The sequence below is a fragment of the Tursiops truncatus genome, chromosome 3 (assembly GCF_011762595.2).
Source record: "Tursiops truncatus isolate mTurTru1 chromosome 3, mTurTru1.mat.Y, whole genome shotgun sequence".
Lineage (NCBI taxonomy): Eukaryota > Metazoa > Chordata > Mammalia > Artiodactyla > Delphinidae > Tursiops > Tursiops truncatus.
Window position 1 is genome coordinate 44,109,059 of NC_047036.1, and position 22,525 is coordinate 44,131,583.

Sequence of the window (22,525 nt, forward strand, 5' to 3'; positions counted from 1 at the left end):
ACTAAAAAGTGTGTCTGCATTAGAAAAAAGAAAATGGTTAATTGTGGCTTGATTAATTGTTAAATTCCCAGTACTTCCCATAGGAATACAATGAAACTTTCATTGTATCACACTTCACTATTCCTTTCTTACTTTACCCCCTGGGTTCCCAAATATTGTTTTCCCCATTGCAACATTTAAAATAGCTATGTTCCTGAGGAAGACATGAGAGAATTTTAGGAAGGACTTCAGTAGAACTTTTCTAGTGCTACTTCCTTCCAGGTAAGTCAAAATTTAATAACGGAAATGTAATATGTATTAAAAAGCAACCACCACCAGTTTGTCCCTGAAACTGTCCTTTTGTAGATCAAAAATTGCAAGAGTCTAAACATAATATCCCAAATAAAAAATACTTTGAGTGAAAGTAGTCAGGCTATTTAAACTATAGTTAAATATAAGTTTAATTCTATTTAGATCTTAATTAGCTTTATTGGAAACACCCTACAGTTTATATCTGTAACTTCTGTAGTGTTTTGATCTTAACCAGGATCACTATTGCTTGATGCGTAAGATTAATATTTACTAATTAATTTATCTCATATACCTAATAATTTAAAACTAAACAAAAATTTAAGGCACTTCAGTGTGCCTGTGAGAATTTTAAAATAATTTACCTGGGTGACTGACTTGGGTAGTGAGAAAGAGAGAGAGAAAATGATGTGTTTGTGTGTCTGTATGCAATTTGAGACATTAGTGACTATCAAATTGATTTGTGTGTTTTTAGAAGTCCTGCTGGCTATTTGTGTTGGTGTAATATGTCAGGAACATATCACTAGCAGAGCCTAGCATTTTGTGCTTAAGATACTAAATAATGAAAAACTTCAGTCACTAGTAATTAACTTAAGCATAGTCTTGTTTCAGCTCAGCGTATATATTTGTGTTTATTCCTTGAGAATTTGATGAATTTATTCCTGAGTTTTTCTCATATTTGATACAGTACTTAAGAGCATCAAGGCTCATCTTTAAGAACTGTATTCATTTTTTTAGCCTTCTAAATCAAAGTTCTAAATCAAAGCAAATTAGTGACCAGCTCTTTTTTTTTTGGGGCTGTGTTGGGTCTTTGTTGCTGCATACTAGTTTTCTCTAGTTGCGTCAAGCGGGAGCTATTCTTCATTGTGGTGAGCGGGCTTCTCATTGCGGTGGCTTCTCTTGTACGGGCTCTAGGCGCACTGGCTCCAGTAGTTGTGGTGCACAGGCTCAGTAGTTGTGGCTCGTGGGGTCTAAAGCGCAGGCTCAGTAGTTGTGGTGCACGGGCTTAGTTGCTCCGTGGCATGTGGGATCTTCCCTGACCAGGGATCGAACTCATGTCCCCTGCATTGGCAGGCGGATTCTTAACCACTGTGCTACCAGGGAAGTCCCTGGTGACCAGTTCTTAAAGGTGGGCTGTTTTTTAGAGAATTCTAATGGTATTAACCACTAGCATACAGGTTGAGAGTGACATGATTGCACTAAATGCGTTTAGGTCATGAAAACAAGTGACGTTTTTAAAGTGACCTTGTAAAAGGATTAAGAGAAGGGAGTAATCTTTATCAAATTTCTTTGTATGAAAGCATTCTGTTGGTAGATTGTTTATATATTGATATGACTACACTTTCCTTCAGTGTCTTATATGAAAACAATTGTTAACATTATAACAAGAAGAAAAAGGTAATGCAACACATGTTCAAGGTTGAGAAGGAAAAATTAATAGTTTGATTAGACAACTTGACACAAGTAAATTTTATTTGGTCAGAGTTACACATAGCGTTCATCATTTAAGTTTTTGTTTTAGAAATATATTTACTTAAGCCCACTCTTTTTTCATACGAGTAACATGGGGACCTTGTTAAAGGAAAGAATAGCATACTCCTGCTTTGACATAAATTATGTTAGTGAAACTCACTTGATTAAAACTCTCATATTACTATAAAACAAAAGATTTGTACATTAAATTAAAAATTCAAAACCAGCAAAATTCAAAGAACATCAATCTGTATAAAAATCTTAAAATATTTTTGTTTTAAAATTAGTGTTCAACTGGATTTAATTGCTGTGGTACTGATTGTTTGCTTTTGATATTTGTATGTTATTGTATCTTCTGTGGTTAAGTTTCTTCTTCAAATTAGTGTGAAAACTTAATTAAAATACTGTTTATCCTTCCCTTGGCTGTATGCTTTTATTCACACATTAAAGTTGCCTCTTATGTCAAGATGAGCAAATTAAATTATTAACTGGCATCACTGTGATGGTGAGGGAAAGGGCGGACCCCTGACTTAGTAGTGAACACTTACAAGCCTCTTAATTTTGACCATTCAGTACAGACTTGTTATTAGTGTTTTAGTTGGAGATAGTATACATTTTGAAGTATCTGACCTAGCAATACTTTAATTTCCATTTTCTCCAGTAGTATAATATAGTGGTTAAGTGCATTGGTTTTGGCATCAGATAGGTCTGGACCCTAATGTTAGGTCTTTTACTTATTAGTTATTTAGACTTTGGGAAGACTACTTAATCTCTGAGTGATTTTCTTGTCTGTGAAATGAGAAGGATCACTGAACTGACACTAATGGAAAAAGCACTGTTAATATTAAATTGTCTACTGTGTCATATCCTTGGTCATGTCACAGGTGTTTAATACATGTTAGTTAATTATGTTGAAATCCAGTAAGTGAGGGAGATTCTGGTACATTTAATAAAAGGCAAAAAGTGTCCTAAGTGATAGATTGAAAAATAAAAGTAAAAACTGATTGAATCAGAATGTATATATGTATGTATCAGGCAACTATATGGAGAGTATAGTTAAAGACAGAAAAGAAGATGAGGAATTGAGATGTCAGCTCTGACTTATGTCTGCCCAGCTTACTTTGTATCAATATTATACATGGCAGTATTTTAATTCTAATCTTTCTTCAAAGGCTTGAGCCTTTCCCCTCCACCATTGGCTTTGGATTTAAGGGAACAAAACTAATTATAACATTCAAAGATACTGGGAGAGCATGAAATAACAAGATAATAAAAGGATATTTAAAGTCAGTTATTATCAGATCACAGTTGTCTGTGAGGATAGAGGGAAATAATGATATGAAAATCCAAAACATTTGCCTTTAGATATTTTGAAGGCAATTTGAATAAGAGTAACTGTTTATATGAGCTTGATAATAAGCACATATGACTTATAGAAGGAAGTCACCAAAGTCACTTACTTTCTAATTCTTGTTTATAAGTGTTAAAGTCTTTCATCAATACATAAATTTTCTCTTTAAAAAAATGAACAATTTGGGTCTTTTTCATGTAGTTTACCAGTTGATAAAGTAAATGGAGAAAGTGTAGGAGTCGTCGTTGGATACTGTTTGAATCCAACAGATTCAACACTTTAACTCAGAAGGTTTATGTGAGGAGAATTTGTAGAGATAATCTATGAATAGATGAGCCAGTTTATAAGTAATATAAATGAGGCAAATTTAAGTTACTAGTGCTGCCATCACCTTTTCCATTACTTATATGTGATAATTACTATCAAGAACTAGCTTTCCCTCCCTCCCCTCCTTCCTCCCCTCCTCCCTCTGCCCCCATTCGTTCTTCTTGGCTTGTTTGTTCTTGTATTGATACTTAACACATTCTTATTAATTCAGGCTCTCAGGGTGTCTCCCGATCAAAAGCAGGGTCTCTGGAGTCCAAGTCCTCGATTTTGGTCAGTCAGTCTCATGATACCAGCACTTCAATAACCAGCAGCTGCTGGTCTTGGAGAGTCTCTCTGGAGAGGCTGCAGCTTACCCTGGGGACATAGACACACTGGTGGCACACACACTTGGGAACACTCTACCGCGTGAACACCACTGCTGGTGGCCGCCATCTGGCCCATTAGACTAAGAACACTTTGCTTGTTCTTAAACATGCAGGTTTATGTAGTATGTTCAGCATAGTTATATAGGATATAGGTTAGTCTTTATTAAAGGTGTTTATTTCTTTTATAATTTTTCTCATCTTCCATACTCTCGTGGATTTTAGGTTTCAATTTTAGGTTTAAAATTCTTGAAAAAGGACACCTTTAATTTGAAATACAATTGGAAACCTATTACAGTAGAGATTGTATATGACTTCTGGACATTTTTTCTAGTATTTGGTTTAAAGAAAACATTTTACTGCAACTCTGAGACAGGAACTCTTTTTCATTTTACAGATGAGAGATTAACTAGTGAGGTTAGAGCAAGTATTAAAATTCTGTAAATCTGGCACAAAAACACATGGTCTTAACCTCTGTACTATTTGACTGTGAATACTTTGTAAGTACATCAGCACTATGTCTGCTTCTCTTTCCTCCCAATCCCTATCATCATCTTTTAGGTACATTTATCATCTTTTACTTTACTACCTCTCTTCTATGACTGATTTCTTCAGCTTCACCGTTCTTCTTTATAGGATTTTCTCTCATTCTTTGCCCTGAAGACCTCTTTGAGGAAACTGTAAGAATATTTCTTGCTCTTAGGTGTCTAGAAAACCTGTTTTAGGAAAGGTGAACTTTGTAGTCAGGAATTATATTGAGGCTTAAACAATGCCTGCTTGCTTATCTGTTCTCCTCTTCTGGTTTTGATCAATGATGATTTACGTATAAAAATATTTTTTTTCTTCTTGTACCTTCTGCCTTCAGTGTGGGATCATTTTACTTCTGCCTAAAGTATCAATACGTTGTTTAGGATTTACTTTAGTAAAGATCTTTTCTTGGTGATTGAGATTGATTTTTGTCTGAAAAGATTTCATTTCTGTCTTCTGCCTTATATGGCACTTCCAAGTCCCAGTTCTACAATCTAGGATTCTACAGGGCAGATTAGTCCCCTCCTCAGCTGTTGGGTTCTTTTGTGCACACACTCTAAGCTGAAGTTTTTTCCTTTACTTCACTCTCTGGAAATATGTGTTGAGGTCATCCATTGCTGATGAACCTTCCCCTGTTCTTTCTTCTTTTTTAAATAAATTTATTTATTTATTTTTGGTTGCGTTGGGTCTTCGTTGCTGTGCATGGGCTTTCTCTAGTTGCGGCGAGCGGGGGCTACTCTTCGTTGCGGTGCACGGGCTTCTCATTGTGGTGGCTTCTCTTGTTGCAGAGCATGGGTTCTAGGCGTGTGGGCTTCAGTAGTTGCAGCACATGGGCTTAGTTGCTCCGAGGCATGTGGGATCTTCCCGGAACAGGGATCGAACCTGTGTCCCCTGCATTGGCAGGTGGCTTCTTAACCACTGCGCCACCAGGGAAGTCCCCTTCTCCTCTTCTTTACTGTTGTTATTTGTTTTCCTCCCTTATAGTAATTCTAACATAAGGATCTAGAAGAGAAAGAAGATAAACTTGTGTGCTTAGTTTGTAATACTGGAATAGAAGTCTTCATCAGTCATGTTTGAACTTACTTAATTGTGCTGTACTGAAAGAAACATCCCCTGCTTTAATACTTGAATTCCTCTGAGATCAGACCTTGCAGGCTCTTACTACCTTTTGCATTTCCCAGCATCAGTCAGTCATTCTTCAGATTCCTGAGCTTCATTTAATTTAGATTTTGAGTACCAGACTGTTAAGATTTTATCTTATATTTTAATTTAAATAATTGCTAATTTCAAGAATTTTAGTTATGCTGTAACCATCTGTTTACCAGAAGTAACTGTAACTTAAACTGTTTAGCACTATTTCTAGCGTTCTTCATTGGCCTCTGTTTGAGATCATTATTCTTCATTTTCATTTTGACTTCATTTTGTTTTTCAGAAAAACTATATATTGGTGATGTAATTTGTGTCCTTATGTGCCTGAAAATATCTTTCTTAACCTTAATATCTTGGGCCTTTGTAGGCAGCTGAGCAGTTGGAATGTTTGCCCTAGTAGATGAACATTCAGTGTTTAACTTTCAGAAAGATGAATCTTTTCTCACTTTGCTTTAGGTTCTTGTTGTGTTGGTTTGTTTGGCTTTTTTGGCCGTACCACACGGCTTGCGGTATCTTAGTTCCCTAACCAGGGATTGAACTTGGGCCCTGGCAGTGAAAGCGCTGAGTCCTAACCACTGGACTGCCAAGGAATTGCCAGGTCCTTGTTCTTTAATCCTTTAGCATTACAGTAAATGACATACCATATAAGGTCGATAGTTTGAAGAGTTAGAAGTTCCAGATGGACTTCGAGAGTCCCTCCATGTCCCTAGGAGTCCTTGTTTAGTTTAGTTTTTGAGATAATGCAGTAGGAAGTTTGGTTTGTTTGACACAGGGCATCATCATATATATCTGTGCTACTCACCATCTCACAGAGTCGTATCTTAAGCTAATTTTAATTTAGTTTTTCTGCGATTTCTTTCTTTAATTCTTTTCTTCTAAACTCTCCAACTGTGAAACTGATGCTTTCAGAGTTTTTCTAAGGGAAGAAAGACATACGTCTCTGCCATAATTGTGAATATGCTCACTGTAACATCTGTTTGATTACACATTGACTGATTAAACTCTAGGAGTAATTTTTCATATTTTAGCAACTGTGGGTGTACTGAGAAAAGCTTTCAGTTAGCAAATATTATTTCTAGTACTATCTTCAGAAGCCAGGACTGAGTTGGATCCCCTGTGACTTACACAATGCCTTCTGTGTAGTTTGGATGGCCAGTAAATATTTGAATGAATTGGTATTATGAAAACAATTCCCCTTTTCATTAGTCATAACTTAAGTAGGAATTTAGAAATAGAGGGACTGTAGTTTCTTTCTAATTAGTAATAACTTTATGAGTGAGATAAAAAGAATGAAGGAATTAGGAAAATTCTCTTTTCAAAATGGAGAAGAGGAAAATATATTTTATATTTCAAGTCTTAAGAGCCATTAGGATGAAATTTGTAATTTAAAAAAAATAATGAAAAGTATGCTAGAATGTAGTTAATTTTGGCTGGGTCATAGTTAACCATTATAGGAAACTAGCTGAATTCATCTTTGTTACTTGACATTGCTCAATTCTTGCTATGATTTGTTTGATTGTTTTAGCTTTATTTCTCAAGCAGGAATATAGTTCATAATTATTTTAGTCAGGAAGCAGCTGTAACTTTTAAATATAATCAAGTTTGGAATATACGATTCTTTTGGTAGTTTAATTTTATGCTAAAATTTAAACTGTGTAACTATTGCTCGTGCTTTATTTATGCAGAATATCCCCCGAATCCTAAATCTAGAACTCAAAGGATGCTGGTCATTAAGAAAGGTAATACAAAAGACTTACAGCTATCTGGATTCCCAGTAGTAGGAAATCTTCAGTCACAGCCAGTTAAGAATGGGACTGGTCCAAGTGTTTATAAAGGCTTAGTCCCTAAACCTGCTGCTCCACCTACAAAAGTAAGTTCTAAGTTGTTAAACGTGCAAGTTTTAAGTTGATTATCAATTGAATTCCTTTGACAAAAAAAATTTCACGTTGAAGTGTGGGGGTATTGGTGGGCTGCTGATTTCTAAGTGGAAAGCGTCGTTGGCCCACTCTGTGTCATTGATTTTAATTGTCTTGTAAGTGGCTTGTGTGTTTGTCCATGTATGTTTTATTATTTTAGTAGTCAGTAGTAAATGAAATCTATAAATACTTGTTTTGCAAGATGTATCTGTGATATATTTACTTAATAATAATGTATAAAATGCTCTGTCCTTCGTGTTCAGTTTTAGGTTTTTTGAAACCAAGAAAACTCACTTGTGTTTTCTTGGTATTAGGCAAAAGAAACCTAACTTAAGGTTTATAAAACTTTGAAAAAACAGCAATGTAGTTAGATGTTTTATCTGAATACCAGGTTTTGATTTTATTTGTAAAAAAAGATGGAAGAGAACCATGTAGAAATGATTAAGGTATAATACAAAAATAATTGTTTTTATGAGCCACATTTAGTCATCTTTATGTGTTCAGTTTGTTTTCTCTCTCTTCTATATACTCTGTTTTAGATACACATTAACGTTTGTGTGTGTTTTTCTTTAGCCTACACAGTGGAAAAGCCAAACTAAAGAAAATAAAGTTGGGACTTCTTTCCCTCATGAGTCTACATATGGTGTTGGAAACTTTAATACTTTTAAATCAACTGCCAAGAATTTTAGTCCATCAACAACTTCAGTGAAAGAGGTATGGCATTTAAAATTACTCCTGAGTCGGGCTTCCCGGGTGGCGCAGTGGTTGAGAGTCCGCCTGCCGATGCAGGGGACACGGGTTCGTGCCCCGGTCCGGGAAGATCCCACATGCTGCGGAGCGCCTGGGCCCGTGAGCCATGGCCGCTGGGCCTGTGCATCCAGAGCCTGTGCTCCGCAACGGGAGAGGCCACAACAGTGAGAGGCCCGAGTACCGCAAAAAAAAAAAAAAAAAAAATTACTCCCGAGGAGCGAAATGTGTCTTAATCATGGTAATTTAATTAACAGTGAACAAAAGGCATAGATGGATTAAATGAATGCATTAAAATGAGATATTTTAGTTCTTTCAGAAAACTTGATTCAGATACTTCCCTCCGTTTGCTAACTTTTTTTGCAGTTTAAGTAGGGATAATTTTTAAAATTTCTAACAAAATTTCCAAATGTCCTAAAATGTAGAGAAAATCATACAGTGAAACACCCATATACTTATCAACCAGAAACAGTAATTTATAAGAGAAGAATTATGAAAACGGGTATTTTGACTTTTGACACAGAGTTATGCTATGCTGTCTGATTGAACCTTGACTAAAAATAAGGATTTTTATTATATAATCTTCTTTTGGGGATGATGGATACTAAGAGAGGGCAGAGAGGAGGAAGAAGAGGGAAAGGTGCATATTATTATTTTACTGACCTTGAAGTAGCTTACGTGTTTCTTTCTCATTTGGCCAGCTTTCTGAAACTTCTAGATCAGGGACTTCCTTGCCCAGTTCAGGGTCAAAAGACACTTGTGACTGTATTGTTATAACTGAGATTGGTCTGGGTACTATAGTGGAACATTATAACCCCTCATATACTAGGTCTCAATCATAGAATTTTAGAACTCTGATGGAAGGACAAGCATTCTCAGCTGGTCGGTTGTGGCTTAAATTCTGTAGACGTTATTGCCAACAGTTAATTAAGCATTTTGGTTTATTCCCATGGCTTAAAATACCTGTGACACAGAATTCTAACATTCTCTTTTCTTTTGTACTCCACTGTCAAAATGGACTCCAGTACATGTTCTGTTACTGTCCCCTCCTGCTCTTCCACAAAAGTTTTCCCTCGTAAAACACTATCTGATAAACTCAATGTGTACCTGTGTGTAAAGAATTATAATACGTATGGGAAGCTGTTACGAACCTTAGAACCTTAGAACTCTGTGGAACACAATTTTAAAAACTGCTTTTTTTTTTGAATTATAGAAATGTTTAAGCAGTTTCAGGATTCATTTTATAAAATAGTATTTAAAGTCCTAATTTAGAATCATAGTTCTTGGTATTATCAGACCTTAATTGTTTTGTAAAATTTTTATGTTTACTCATTCAGTAGGATAGATAAAAATGGCAGTCATAGTGGAAAACAGAGTTTAAAATAGAATTTAAAATCAATTTTGTATTGGGAAGAAGGTGAAATAGAAAGTTATGGTAGTTGTAAACTTTATATTGATATTAGTTCTCTGTCTACATTTATCAACATTTTTGATTTTTTTTCTTAGTGTAATCGCTCAAATTCCTCTTCACCTGTTGACAAACTTAATCAGCAGCCTCGTCTAACCAAACTGACACGTATGCGCACTGATAAGAAGAGTGAATTTTTGAAAGCATTGAAAAGGGACAGAGTAGAAGAGGAACATGAAGATGAAAGCCATGCGGGCTCAGAAAAGGTAATTGAACTTGCAGTGTAATTCTTGGTTTGACATTAGCGTGTCATTGGAATAGGTGGGCCAATATTATTTATTTAGGACCTTTGAATATTTTCATATTTCTGAAAGCAAGGCTAGCTAGCTATTTGCGTAAATAATGAATTCATTTCTAAAATAGATTTTTCTTACTCTGTAGTTCCTGAGCAAAAATGAAATTAAAAAAATTCCTGTTCATGTTCGTGTTTTCCCCATCTTGCCTACCTTTATTTATCCTGTTAGTTTTCTCTTTATTGAATAGATGTGAATACATACAGTCAGAAAGCTGTTGGTACCCTTCACAACTTAGTTTTACATCTTATGAAACTGTCTCCTAAATGATTATATAATCATTACAGTTGTTTTATCAATGAAAATCTAACCAGGATCTATTAAAGTTTTTTTTTAAACAATTCTATTCTCTAACTCATTTTTTTTAACCCTTCAAAAATCAGGATGACGACTCATTTAATTTGCATAACAGCAATAGTACTCACCAAGAAAGGGATATAAACCGAAACTTTGATGAAAATGAAATTCCACAAGAGAATGGCAATGCCTCGGTAATTTCCCAACAGATCATTCGGTCTTCAACCTTCCCACAAACTGATGTTCTTTCTAGTTCACTTGAAGCAGAACACAGGTTAGTGTTTTTGCGTTTGTCTCTACCCAGAATTTTGATTTTATTATAGAAAGTTGATTTATTTTTTAACAGCTTCATTGAGATATAATTTATATACTATAAATTTTTTACTCAATTCACTAATTTTTGGTGTATTTGTGTAACTGTCACCACAGTCTAATTTTAGAACATTTCTTTCACTCCAAAAAGAAACCCTGTGCTCATTTACAGTTACTCCTCATTGTTACTCTCTGTCCTTAGGTAACCACCAGTCTGCTTTCAGTAATACTTTATCAAGGTTCATCCATGGTGTATAGCATGTGTTTCTCTGAAAATTGAGTGATATTTCTTTTACATGGCTTCAAATTTTCTGTAATTTTTTTTTTTTTTTTTTTTTTTTTTTTGATTGCGGAATCTCAGTTCCCAAACCAGGGATCGAACCTGGGCCACAGTAGTGAAAGCCTGAATCCTAACCATTAGGCTACCAGTGAACTCCCTGTAAACTTTGATTCTTAAGTTACATACACATTTAAGTACTCATATTGCTTGATTTAACAACTTAGGCATCAGTGATACAGTTCTCAAGGATGACAGTTTTTTTGTTAAAAAATATATGAAATAGGCACATATATTACTGTTATTATCAAGTTTCAGTATGTCGTCAAGGTATTGAGGATAGCTTCAACATCAGAGGGGTAGTTGTTACCTTGTCTAAGCACCAAATGAATTAATAGAAATGAGTGCCAGAGAAATTCAAGGGAGTTTTGGGGTAGATAGCATTATGGTTTGAGTACCAGTCAGAGTTTTAATTGGGACCTAAATTAAATCTTAAAGGGTGAGACAGTACGGGCAATGGTACTGGGTAGTCATTTTGGAATAAAAAGGGGCATGAAAGGATATTTAGAGTTGAACACATACCTAGTTTGTTTTAGGGTTAGTGAATAGAATATCTTGACAGGAGTGTGGAGTCCTTAATGGAATTAGAGATAAATTGAAAAGGCAGGGCCTTAGAGATCTATTCAAGCTCTTTCAATGCTTCAGATGAAGAAATAGCTCAGGGAAGTGAACAAATTAGCCTGTGTCTTATACCTGGTTTGTGGAGAGTAGGATTTGTGACCCAGTCTTCCACTTCTAGTCCTGTCCTTTTTCTAATGTAAGGAATTTGAATTTGTGGTCATGGTGTTAAGGTTAAGGAGTTTGTTCTTTAGGAAGTGGGAAGCCATTGAAAATATTTAGTGGAGGGTGGTAATTGTGAAAATGGTATCAGGGTGATTTGGTAATAATTTGAAAGAGAATGGGAAGAAATGCTAATGAAAAGGCAAAGTGCAGATCACTGTTGTGGTGTATTCCTAATTGTGGGGAATAGGGAAATACAGAGTTTTTGTTTTGAAAGCTATTCTAGAAACAGTTAACAGTTACAGCCCTTGGAGGGAAGTGGAAAGAGGAGAGAATGGACAGTTAGGAATACTTGTTTTTCATAAAATTTGAAATAATTTGTTCCATCTGCATTATTATTTAGTTATGATTCAGTTTTTAAAAGTGAAACAAGTAAAAGTAAGGATCTAGTGAAAGGTGTGAGATTGTTTTTACCAGTCTAGATCTGTAGACTCTGGACTGGGTGGCATTGAGAATGGAAGTGCCATTCCACAGGGAGGCCATAGGTTACAGTGAAGACAAAGCATTAAATGATTAAAAGAAATGTGAGAAATAGTAATTAACAGTGATGGTGACTACGACATTTTAGTTCAGAGGCAGCAGAGTTTGGTGCAATGTATACTAACTTAGGAGGCAAAAAACCAGAATTCTGCTGCTTTGTTTGCTGTCAAGTAGGCAAATTGTTTTTACTTAAGAGATCCTGGTTCTTCATCTGTAAAATATGGGTATAGTGTTACATTTTCTTTCCAGTCTCTGAGCACTTTTATGAGATTGTTTGAAAATGTGTAAAGGCTACAAAGTAGCCAATATGTGACAGGTTCAATTTGAAAGATGAGTTAGGTGTAAAAAGGAGTATGTTTAAGAGATGTAATTATGGAATCTTAAAAAAATATGGTTCTGAAGAACATAGGGGCAGGACAGGAATAAAGACAAAGACGTAGAGGATTGATTTGAGGACACAGGGAGGGAGAAGGATAAGCTGGGACGAAGTGAGAGAGTGGCACTGACATATATACACTACCAAATGTGAAATAGATAGCTAGTGGGAAGCAACCGCATAGCACAGGGAGACCAGCTCCGTGCTTTGTGACCACCTAGAGGGGTGGGATAGGAAGGGTGGGAGGGAGACGCAAGAGGGAGGGGATTTGGAGATATATGTATACGTACAGCTGATTCACTTTGTTATACAGCAGAAGCTAACACAACAATGTAAAGCAATTATACTCCAATAAAGATGTTTTAAAAAAAACAACAGTATAATCAGACTAGTACAAGATATGTGGCCATATAAGAAACAGAAGCTTTAAAGGCTCTAAGTCAAATGCAGCATGGCTACAGTATTCTTGTTTGCCCAACTAGAGAAAGTGGTTGATTCCCTGTTAATCTTTTTTTTTTTAACTGAAGTATAGTTGATTTACAATGTGTTAGTTTTTGGTGTACAGCAAACTGATGCAGATTCTTTTTCATTACAGTTTATTACAGGATACTGAATATAGTTCCCTGTGCTATACAGTAGGACCTTGTTGTTTATCTATTCTTTTTTAAAATTAATTAATTTTTGCCTGCATTGGGTCTTTGTTGCTGCATGCGGGCTTTTCTCTAGTTGCGGCGAGTGGGGGCTACTCTTCATTGCGGTGCGTGGGCTTCTCATTGCGGTGGCTTCTCTTGTTGCGGAGCACGGGCTCTAGGTGCACGGGCTTCAGTAGTTGCGGCACGTGGGCTCAGTAGTTGTGGTGCACCGGCTTAGTTGCTCCGCGGCATGTGGGATCTCCCCGGACCAGGGCTCGAACCCGTGCCCCCTGCATTGGCAGGCGGATTCTTAACCACTGCACCACCAGGGGAGTCCGTCTTCGCAAAACTTTTAATCTTTTGAGCGAAGAACTGTTACAGGTACTTTTTATAGTCTTCCAGGGAGTTGAAGTTTTTTCCGTTAAGAGAATTTTGTAAAGACCAAAATAAATGGAAATCTGAAGCTGCAATGTCTGGTGAATATGGCTGATGAATCAGAACTTCCCAGCCAAGCTGTAACAGTTTTTGCCTGGTCAGCAAAGAAACACGTGGTCTTACGTTATCCTGATGGAAGATTATGCATTTTCTGTTGACTAATTCTGGATGCTTTTTGTCGAGTGCCGTTTTCAGTTGGTCTAATTGGGAGCAGTACTTGTTGGAATTAATCGTTTGGTTTTTCGGAAGGAGCTCATAATAGAGGACGCCCTTCCGATCCCACCAACTACACAACATCACCTTCTTCGGATGAAGACTGGCGTTTGGTGTGGTTGATGGTGGTTCATTTTGCTTGTCCGATCTCTTCCATTACACATTGCTGTACGGTATCTACTTTTCATCGCCCGTCACAATTTGTTTTAAAGACGGAATGTTTTCGTTGTTAATTATTAAGTAGAGAATCGCATGTGGAAATATGGTGAAGAGGGTTTTTTTTCTTCCGCTTAACTTACGTGGAACCCAAACATCAAAGCGAGTAACATAACCACGCTGGTGCAAATGATTTCCAGCGCTTGATTTAGATATTTTGAGTATGTTGGCTATCTCCCGCATGGTATAACGTTGATTGTTCTCAGTGTCTCGATTTGATCGCTATTGACTTCAACTGGTCTACTTCACCATGGAGCATCGTCCAGCAAGAAATCTCCAGTACGACACTTCTCAAACCTCTTTTGACACGTTTGATCAGTCACAGCACCTTCTCCATACACTGCACAAATCTTTTTGTGCTTTTCAGTTGCGTTTTTATCTTTCGTGAAATAATACAGCATAATATGCCAAACATGTTCTTTGTTCCATCTTCACTGTGAAAATGGCTACACAAAAATTCACCAATTTTGATAAGCTTTTTTTAAAATGCATGTTGAATATGACAGCTGTTACAATACAGTCTAACAAAATTGTTTCAAAAGAAGTTAAAGACAACTAAGCGCTACTAGAGCCATCTTATAGAAAAAAAACCGAACGAACCTTTTGGCTAACCCAATAAAATGGATCATGTTTTCTTGCTCACAGTGTAAAAGGAATTATCTTACTTGGGTTAAGTTCTAAATTAAATTTATTCTTTCCCCCCTTTCCAGATTGTTAAAGGAGATGGGCTGGCAAGAAGACAGTGAAAATGATGAAACATGTGCTCCCTTAACTGAGGATGAAATGAGAGAGTTCCAGGTTATTAGTGAACAGGTAAGAAGAGCTGAATCATATAAGTTTACTTTAAAAATTGCCCTTCCTTAATCAGAACAACATATAACTAAGCATTTTGGGGGGGTGGGGAGAAAGAAAGTTTTACAGTTTTATTTAGGAATTTGTTAAACATCACACTGTAGGTCAGATTTGCCTTTCTTTTAAATAGGTCTGCAATGCTGACTTCTTTAAATCCATGGATCTGCAGTGCTTAGGAATTAGTGTAAAGAATATGTCTGATTTGTCACTTTTCAGGTATTTAAAAAATGACTTGGGGATAAGAAGTAGCAGCAGTAGCTTTGCCAAATGTAGCTTCATTTTTTTATCCTTTGCACAGGAATATTTTATATTCTAGAACATCTTTTTTTTAATGTCTTAATAGTTGCCGTTTTGGAAGAGTATTCCTTAGAAAATGTACAGTAGAGTGTCAGGGAGTTGAGATTTTTGTTTTTCAAATCCATTATAGTTTTTTAAAATAGTTCTGGTCATGCAGAAGTGATTTTCTATACGGAGATATTATAATTTATATTATAATCTTCAAAACACTTCTTAAATGTTTTGAATGAAATCTTTGAGGAAATTAGTTACATTTACTTCATAATAAAATAGACTTCATCGTCCTAATTAAAAATTTGTGGCAAAATACGCATAACGTAAAATTTACGATTTCAACTATTTTTAAGTGTACAGTTTTTTGGCATTAAGGTGTCCTTTTTTTAAGACACAATCCATTATATGTGTATGTACCACATTTTGTTTATTCATTCATTGATGGACACTTGGATAGCTTCCACCTTTGGCTATTATAAATAATGCTGCTGTGAACATGGGTGTACAGGTATCTGTATCTATCTATATCTATCTATCTATAGATAGATACCTATACACCCATGTTCACAGCAGCTTTTATATCTATAGATAGATAGGTAGTCTATAGATAGCTGTAGACTCTATCGATATCTGTAGAGTCCCTGTTTTTAATTCTTCCAGGTATTTACCCAGAAGTAGAATTGCTGCATCATATGGTTATCTATTATTAACTTTTTGAAAAGCTGTCCTACTGTTTTTCTGTAGTAGCCACACCATTTTACATTCCCACCAGTGGTGCTCTCTTCCCTCTCATTTCTCATATTTTTTTCCCAACACCATTTGTTGAAAAAGACTGTGCTTTCTGTATTGAATGGTCTTGGCACCCTTGTTAAAAATCATTTGTATATGCAGGGGTTTGTTTCTGGGCTTGCTATTCATTGGTCTTCAGTTCTGTTTTTGTGGTGGGTTTTTTTCCCCTATAAATTTATTTATTTATTTTTAATTTTGGCTGTGTTGGGTCTTCGTTGCTTCACATAGGCTTTCTCTAGTTTCAGTGAGCAGGGTTACTCTTCGTTGTGGTGCACGGGCTTCTCATTGCGGTGGCTTCTCTTGTGGAGCACGGGTTCTAGGCATGCGGACTTCAGTAGTTGCAGCACATGGGCTCAGTAGTTGTGGCTCACTGGCTCTAGAGTGCAGGCTCAGTAGTTGCGGTGCACAAGTTTAGTTGCTCCATGGCATGTGGGATCTTTCCTGACCAGGGCTTGAACCCGTGTCCCCTGCATTGGCAGGCAGATTCTCAACCACTGTGCTACCAGGGAAGTCCCTTCAGTTCTGTTTTTATGCCAGTGCCACATTGTTTGGATTGCTGTAGCTCTGTAATATGGTTTTTTTGGGTTTGTTTTTTGTTTTAAAGGATGGAGGAGGCTATGTTTAGTGTTGAGTTCAGCTAAATTCAGGACCCTGGGAAAGCCAGGACCTTTTTCTTTTTTTTTTTTTAAATAAATTTATTTATTTTTGCCTGCATTGGGTCTTGTTGCTGCGCGTGGGCTTTCTCTAGTTGTGGCTAGAGGGGACTACTCTTTGGTGGGGTGCGCTGGCTTCTCACTGCGGTGGCTTCTTTTGTTGTGGAGCATGGGCTCTAGGTGTGCTGGCTTCAGTAGTTGTGGTGCGTGGGTTCAGCAGTTGTGGCTTGCAGGCTCTAAAGCGCAGGCTCAGTTGTGGCGCACGGGCTTAGTTGCTCTGCGGCATGTGGGATCTTCCCAGACTAGGGCTCAAACCCGTGTCCCCTGCATTGGCAGGCGGATTCTTAACCACTGTGCCACCAGGGAAGTTCTGTAATATGTTTTGAAATCAGCAAGTATGAAACTTCCAACTTTGCTCTTCTTTTCAAAAGAGTGTTTTGGCTATTCTGTAATCCCTTGAGCTTTTAGAAGAGTTTTAGGATGGGTTTCTCTGTTTCCGCAAAAAAATACCTGTGAGATTTGATAGGGATTACATTGAATCTGTAGATTGTTTGTGGTAATATTTGCATCTTAACAATGCTAAGTCTTCTAATCCGTGAGTATGGGATGTTTGTTAATGTATTTTAAATGTCTTTCAGCAGTGTTTTGTAGTTGTCAGTGTAGAAGTCTTTTACCTCCTTGGTTAAGTTTATTCCTTATAATTAAGAATAAGTATTTTTTCTTTTTAATGCTATTATAAATAAAATTGTTTTCTTTTTTTAAGAATTGTTTTCTTAATTTACTTCTTGGATTGTTCATTGTTACAGAAATGCAGCTGATTTTTATGTATTGGTTTTATGTCCTGCAACTTTCCTACGTGTGTTAGTTCTCACAGGTTTTTAAATAGAATTTTTGGGTTTTTTACATATAAGATCATGTTGTCTGTAAACAGATAATTTTACTTCTTTTCCACTTTCATATTTCTTCCTTCCCAGTTAATGTAAATTTTTTATTCAGAAGTTAGTGAACCATGTTATTTTTCACAAGCTGATGATGGGTAATACTTCTGAAGGATTTTTTTTGTTATGTTTATTATATTGTCCAATTTACAAACAAGAAATTCACATTAGGTGTGCAGTTGGGTGAGTTTTGACAAATGTGTATAGCTGTATGACTATGATCCCCAAAAGTTCCACATTGTCCCTCTTTGCATTTAGTTCTTTCACTCCCAGCTCCAGCCCCTGGCAGACACTGATTATTTGCTTTCTGTCCCTATAGTTTTGCCTCTCCACAATTTTTTTTCCTGGATACCTTTTTTTTTACATTAATTTTTATTTGAGTATAGTTGATTTACAGTGTTGTGTTAGTTTCTGCTGTACAGCAAAGTGAATCAGCTATACATACACATATATCCACTCTTTTTTAGATTCTTTTCCCATATAGGTCATTACAGAATATTGAGAAGAGTTCCCTGTGCTATACAGTAGGTCATTATTAGTTATCTATTTTATATATAGTAGTGTGTATATGTCAATCCCAATCTCCCAAGTTACACAGTGTTTTACTAATTGAACCATATATTGTTATAGTCCTGGATCTGGTTGCTTTCATGCTTTTGAAACTCACCCATGTTTCGTGAGTAGTAGCCCATTGTGTGGGTTTGCCATTTTGTGTATCTCTTTGAAGGATTTGTTTTGAATCTGAAGAAAGGCATCAAGAAAAACCACTTAATATCATTACCATAAGGTAGTAGTCAAGGAAAACATAATATTGCCTGACCAAGATAATTGGCTTTAAAACCCTGTTATGACTGGGGCAGGTAGATAAAACCCTATTGATAATAAAATAATTAACTGATATAAAAAATTTGTGCATACTGTGGGTTGGAGAGCAATGGCCTGTAAGTATAATGTCCATTTTTTAAAAAACTAAAGATAAAGACATGGGTATATTTATGTTAATGATGACATGTCATTTGACATTTAGATGCCTAAAAAACCATTGGGGCCTGATGCTGTTTATAAAAGTATTCATATTGTATCTGGTAACAGTTGAGAATCTGAGTTTAATCTGAGTTTTATTCTCCTCAAATTCTGCAAACATTTAAGTGTTCACTATGCCCAAGATTTTAGAGTTTATAGAGATGAGCTCCTTCATAGTGCTGCAGTTTAATGAAGATAGGTAGATTCCCACATAAAGCAGAATGTGGTATAGCAGTTTTCAAAATATTTAAGGTGAGGACAGGAGAGAGAGAGAGTGTCATGCAAATTCATCAAATGTTTCTTGAGGTCCTATTCTAGAGTGCTGGGAAAACAAAAATTTTTGCCCACGTAGAATTTACATTAATTAATTAATCTAGAGGTAAGCGCCAGTTGCAGTGATCTGGAAAAGCATAACTGAGTTGGGTTTGAATTGGCCTTTGTCAGGTAAGATGAGGGAATGACATTCCTGGTGTAGGGAGTGAACAAAGGCAAAAGTAAGAGTTCAGGGTATGCTGGGGTTCAGAGTGGCTGGAGCATGGGGTAGAAAGATTTTAATGAAAGATCTTGATAACAGTAATAAGTACGGTGAGTCTAAGTCCTAGTTTGCCTTGGAGAGTCCCAGTTTATGCATGTTAATCCCACTGTATTTATTAATGGCACATGTTTACTCATTCTCAAAAGTGCCCTAGTTTGAATGATAAATTAACGTGGCCTCCCTAATTGTGAGTAACGTCATGTGAGCTCTTAATGCCCTCTAGGTAATTGTGCTAAGTGCATTTTTGTAGTATTTGTATGAAGTCGGTAATATCATTAGTCCTGCTGTGTAGACGACACAACTTAATTGGCTCATAGTGGTTGGGTAACTTTCTCTAGGTCTGTACAGTGTATATCATTAGTGGAGTTGGAAGTTGAGCCCAAGTCTGGCTGACTTCATAGCCTGTGCCTATAACTGTGATATAAGGTTGAAAAAACACATTGTGGTCATATTAAGGTTTTTGTATGCCATGTCAGGAGTATAGATTGTGTTTTATTATAGGAAACCTTTTGAGGTATTTTTAGGTATGTGAAACCATTTGTACATGTGGAAGTACAGGTATAGTGTAAGGTATATTGGAAGTGTAATTGTGAAGACTAGGATCAGGATGGTTAGTTGGGAATATATTGTAATAATTAGGGAAGGGGTAAATGAGGGCCTGAAGTAGAGAAATGACAGTAAAATGTGGTCTTGATGAGACTGAGATCTGAAATAGAATCAGCAGGATTTTGAAATTTCAACTTATGAACTGATAATTATATCATTATTATAGACAGGAATGGAGGAGGAGGAGCTGGTTTTAGCAGACTGTATATATATATATACACACACATATGTATGTATATGTGTAATTCTATGCATTTTACATAAATACATGTATATGTAAAATAGACGTGTGTGTGTGTGTGCGTGTGTATTTCCCCCCCACGCACCCCCACCCCCTGGGTGGGGGGAGGGTTCAGGCATTTAGAGAAATCAGAGATAAAGATCAGATTTGGTTTTTATCATAATTGTCCACAGTTGATTTTAAGCTGTGGAAAGATTAGGTGGCACTGGGTGATAAATCATGTGAAGCAAGGATAGAACTTTGAGGGATTAGAAAGGTGTACCTTTAAGAGAGAGATGAGGCGTATTTGTAACCATCACAGTGTCTGAGAACGGCAGAGACTGAGAACACTGAGAACATGGCTTTTGTTTTTCTTAGTAAAGTTGGTGGTGAGGTCATTTGTTCAAAGTAAAGGGAGGTAGCTAAATAGGGAGGGAAAAAGGAAAATTGAGAGCTAATAAGACTCTAGACTTGTTATTTCTAGTTATCAAGGTCTGTAGCAAAATTAGCTGTGATGTAAATTGCCCTTTGGGTTTGGATCTTACCCTATCCTTATGACTTAAAAAAGCCCTCTAGACTATGATACCTATAGATAGTTCCAAATATTAACTTATTATATAACTGGATTTGGTCTTACAGAAATTTGTATTTCTCATTTTGATAAAACTTACCAGAGTCTCAGACATTTTTCTTACTTATACCATACTTACCATACTAACCCTTCAGTTCTGATTTTCAGAAATAACTTATTATTTTTTTCAATATCTTAATCTCTGTGGTTAAGCAAAGGCCTCTGTTTGATTTTGTTACCTTGTACTTACCTTATTTGAATACTCATTACTTACTGGAGTACTTTGTATTCTGGTTATTCTGCAGAGTATGAGTAAAGCGGATTGTGGGGTATGTTAATAGCCTAGTTAGGTCAGAATAATAAAAATAACAGCTGTAGCTTAATGGTTGCTGATTATATTGTAGGCAGTGCCTGAAGATACTTATTACAGTTCTCATTAAGGAAATGAAAATTTGGGAAGGTTAATTCCTTAACAAGTGACAGACTTAGAATTCACACATACCCTGTCTGGATCCAGAATCTTTTCACTAGACTAGTACTATACACCATATACATATATACATATACATATACATATACATATATATATTTTTTTTTTTTTTTTTAATAGTGGTTTGGTAAGTTATAAATGCAGTTCTCCCAAAGGTAGTGATTTATTCATAGGAAATACTTTGTTATATTGGTTGGATCAATTACCTATATCTAACTAGTTTTTCAAAAATGATATCATAATCTATGGAGTTTTATTACCTTTATTGCATTCATGGGTACATTTGATTATTAGAGCATTCTTAATTTGTAGTAACTCTTGGAGGATAGTTTATTTATTCCATTTATTTTTGTTGACATTTTAGTTACAGAAGAACGGTCTGAGGAAAAATGGTATTTTGAAAAATGGCCTGATCTGTGACTTCAAGTTTGGACCCTGGAAAAACAGCACTTTCAAACCCACTATTGAGAATGATGACACAGAGACAAGTAGCAGTGACACATCAGATGACGACGATGTGTGAAGGATTTCCTAACAGCTTTAGAAATTTTAGTGTGATACATCTCTCATACAGTTTGGGGTGAATTGTAAAAATGAAGAACTATAATTTATGTAGTAAAATACCCCATTAGAAGATGATTTTTTTGGGGAACTTCAATATGAAGAAAACCAAGAATGTTGTGTTGGGCTGTGTTGAACATTATTTCTTTGTTAAATGAATGTTGTAGAAATGAGGACTTTGGTTGATCCAACATTGACTTTCTTCATCACTGCAGCATTTCTCTGACTAGCAATGTGACGATGTAACAAATGAGATTTTCTCATTTAATAATAAAAAAATTGTGTAATGTTTTGCAAAGCTTCTGTCTTAAAATGTCCAGGTCTTAAGAAAAAAGGCAGCTTACACTGTTTTGCTTGCAGAGTCATATCTTTTTCGTACAGTGGAAATCCTCAAGTCCACTTTGTGCGGCTCCCCCCACTCTCACCCCTCCCCCCTGCAAAAAAAGGACAATGTAGCATGTTGGCTAAAACTGGAGCAAAGTGCACTAAAACATTAATTTCCTGAACTCAACTATTGTACTAGTCACCTTTTAAAACATAAATTGCTCTTTAGCCATTTGTAGTTCAGTAAATGTTACAGCAAAGACTTGCCACATTTTCTTCCAAATTTTAAGAGGTGATTTTCAAGAGCTTTATTTGGGTATGTTGTCAGACCAGGATTTTCAGAGTTGATGGAAAAGAGTCTTGTGGGAAAACTTATTTTGATAAATTATTACACATGCAGAAAAACTGATCACACTGACTGGATCTGTCCACAACATGAAAAATAAACTGGATTTTCAGAATATTGTCGTTCTCTGTAGTGTTAAAGGTATTGGTCTGTAAACATAATGTGGTTTATTCACTTATTAAAACAAAGTTAAACTTTATTAAAGATGGTGATTACCTTTTGAGTTTAGAGAAAGCAAGCTATGGAAAATAGCTTTTTTATTATCAATTGCTTAACAAGTTTATTAAATGAATGTTAACCACTTTATTTTTCATTTGCACATTAATTTTAGAATAATTTCTGTTTA

The 22,525-nt window shown here is 36.0% G+C and overlaps 1 protein-coding gene across 3 annotated transcripts in view; it reads left to right on the forward strand.

The window, feature by feature from the left end:
- The window catches only part of GPBP1 (GC-rich promoter binding protein 1), a 71,425-nt gene extending 49,624 nt beyond the window's left edge, over nt 1–21,801 (forward strand). For all 3 annotated transcript variants that reach the window (XM_033852879.2, XM_033852880.2, XM_019930026.3), the window contains 6 exons: nt 7,164–7,348; nt 7,968–8,108; nt 9,648–9,815; nt 10,286–10,473; nt 14,691–14,793; nt 21,313–21,801. In XM_033852879.2, coding sequence (XP_033708770.1) covers nt 7,164–7,348; nt 7,968–8,108; nt 9,648–9,815; nt 10,286–10,473; nt 14,691–14,793; nt 21,313–21,471 — 944 coding nt within the window. In that variant the 3' untranslated portion in view covers nt 21,472–21,801. The remainder of the gene's footprint in view (nt 1–7,163; nt 7,349–7,967; nt 8,109–9,647; nt 9,816–10,285; nt 10,474–14,690; nt 14,794–21,312) is intronic.
- Nucleotides 21,802–22,525: the final 724 nt, after the last annotated feature.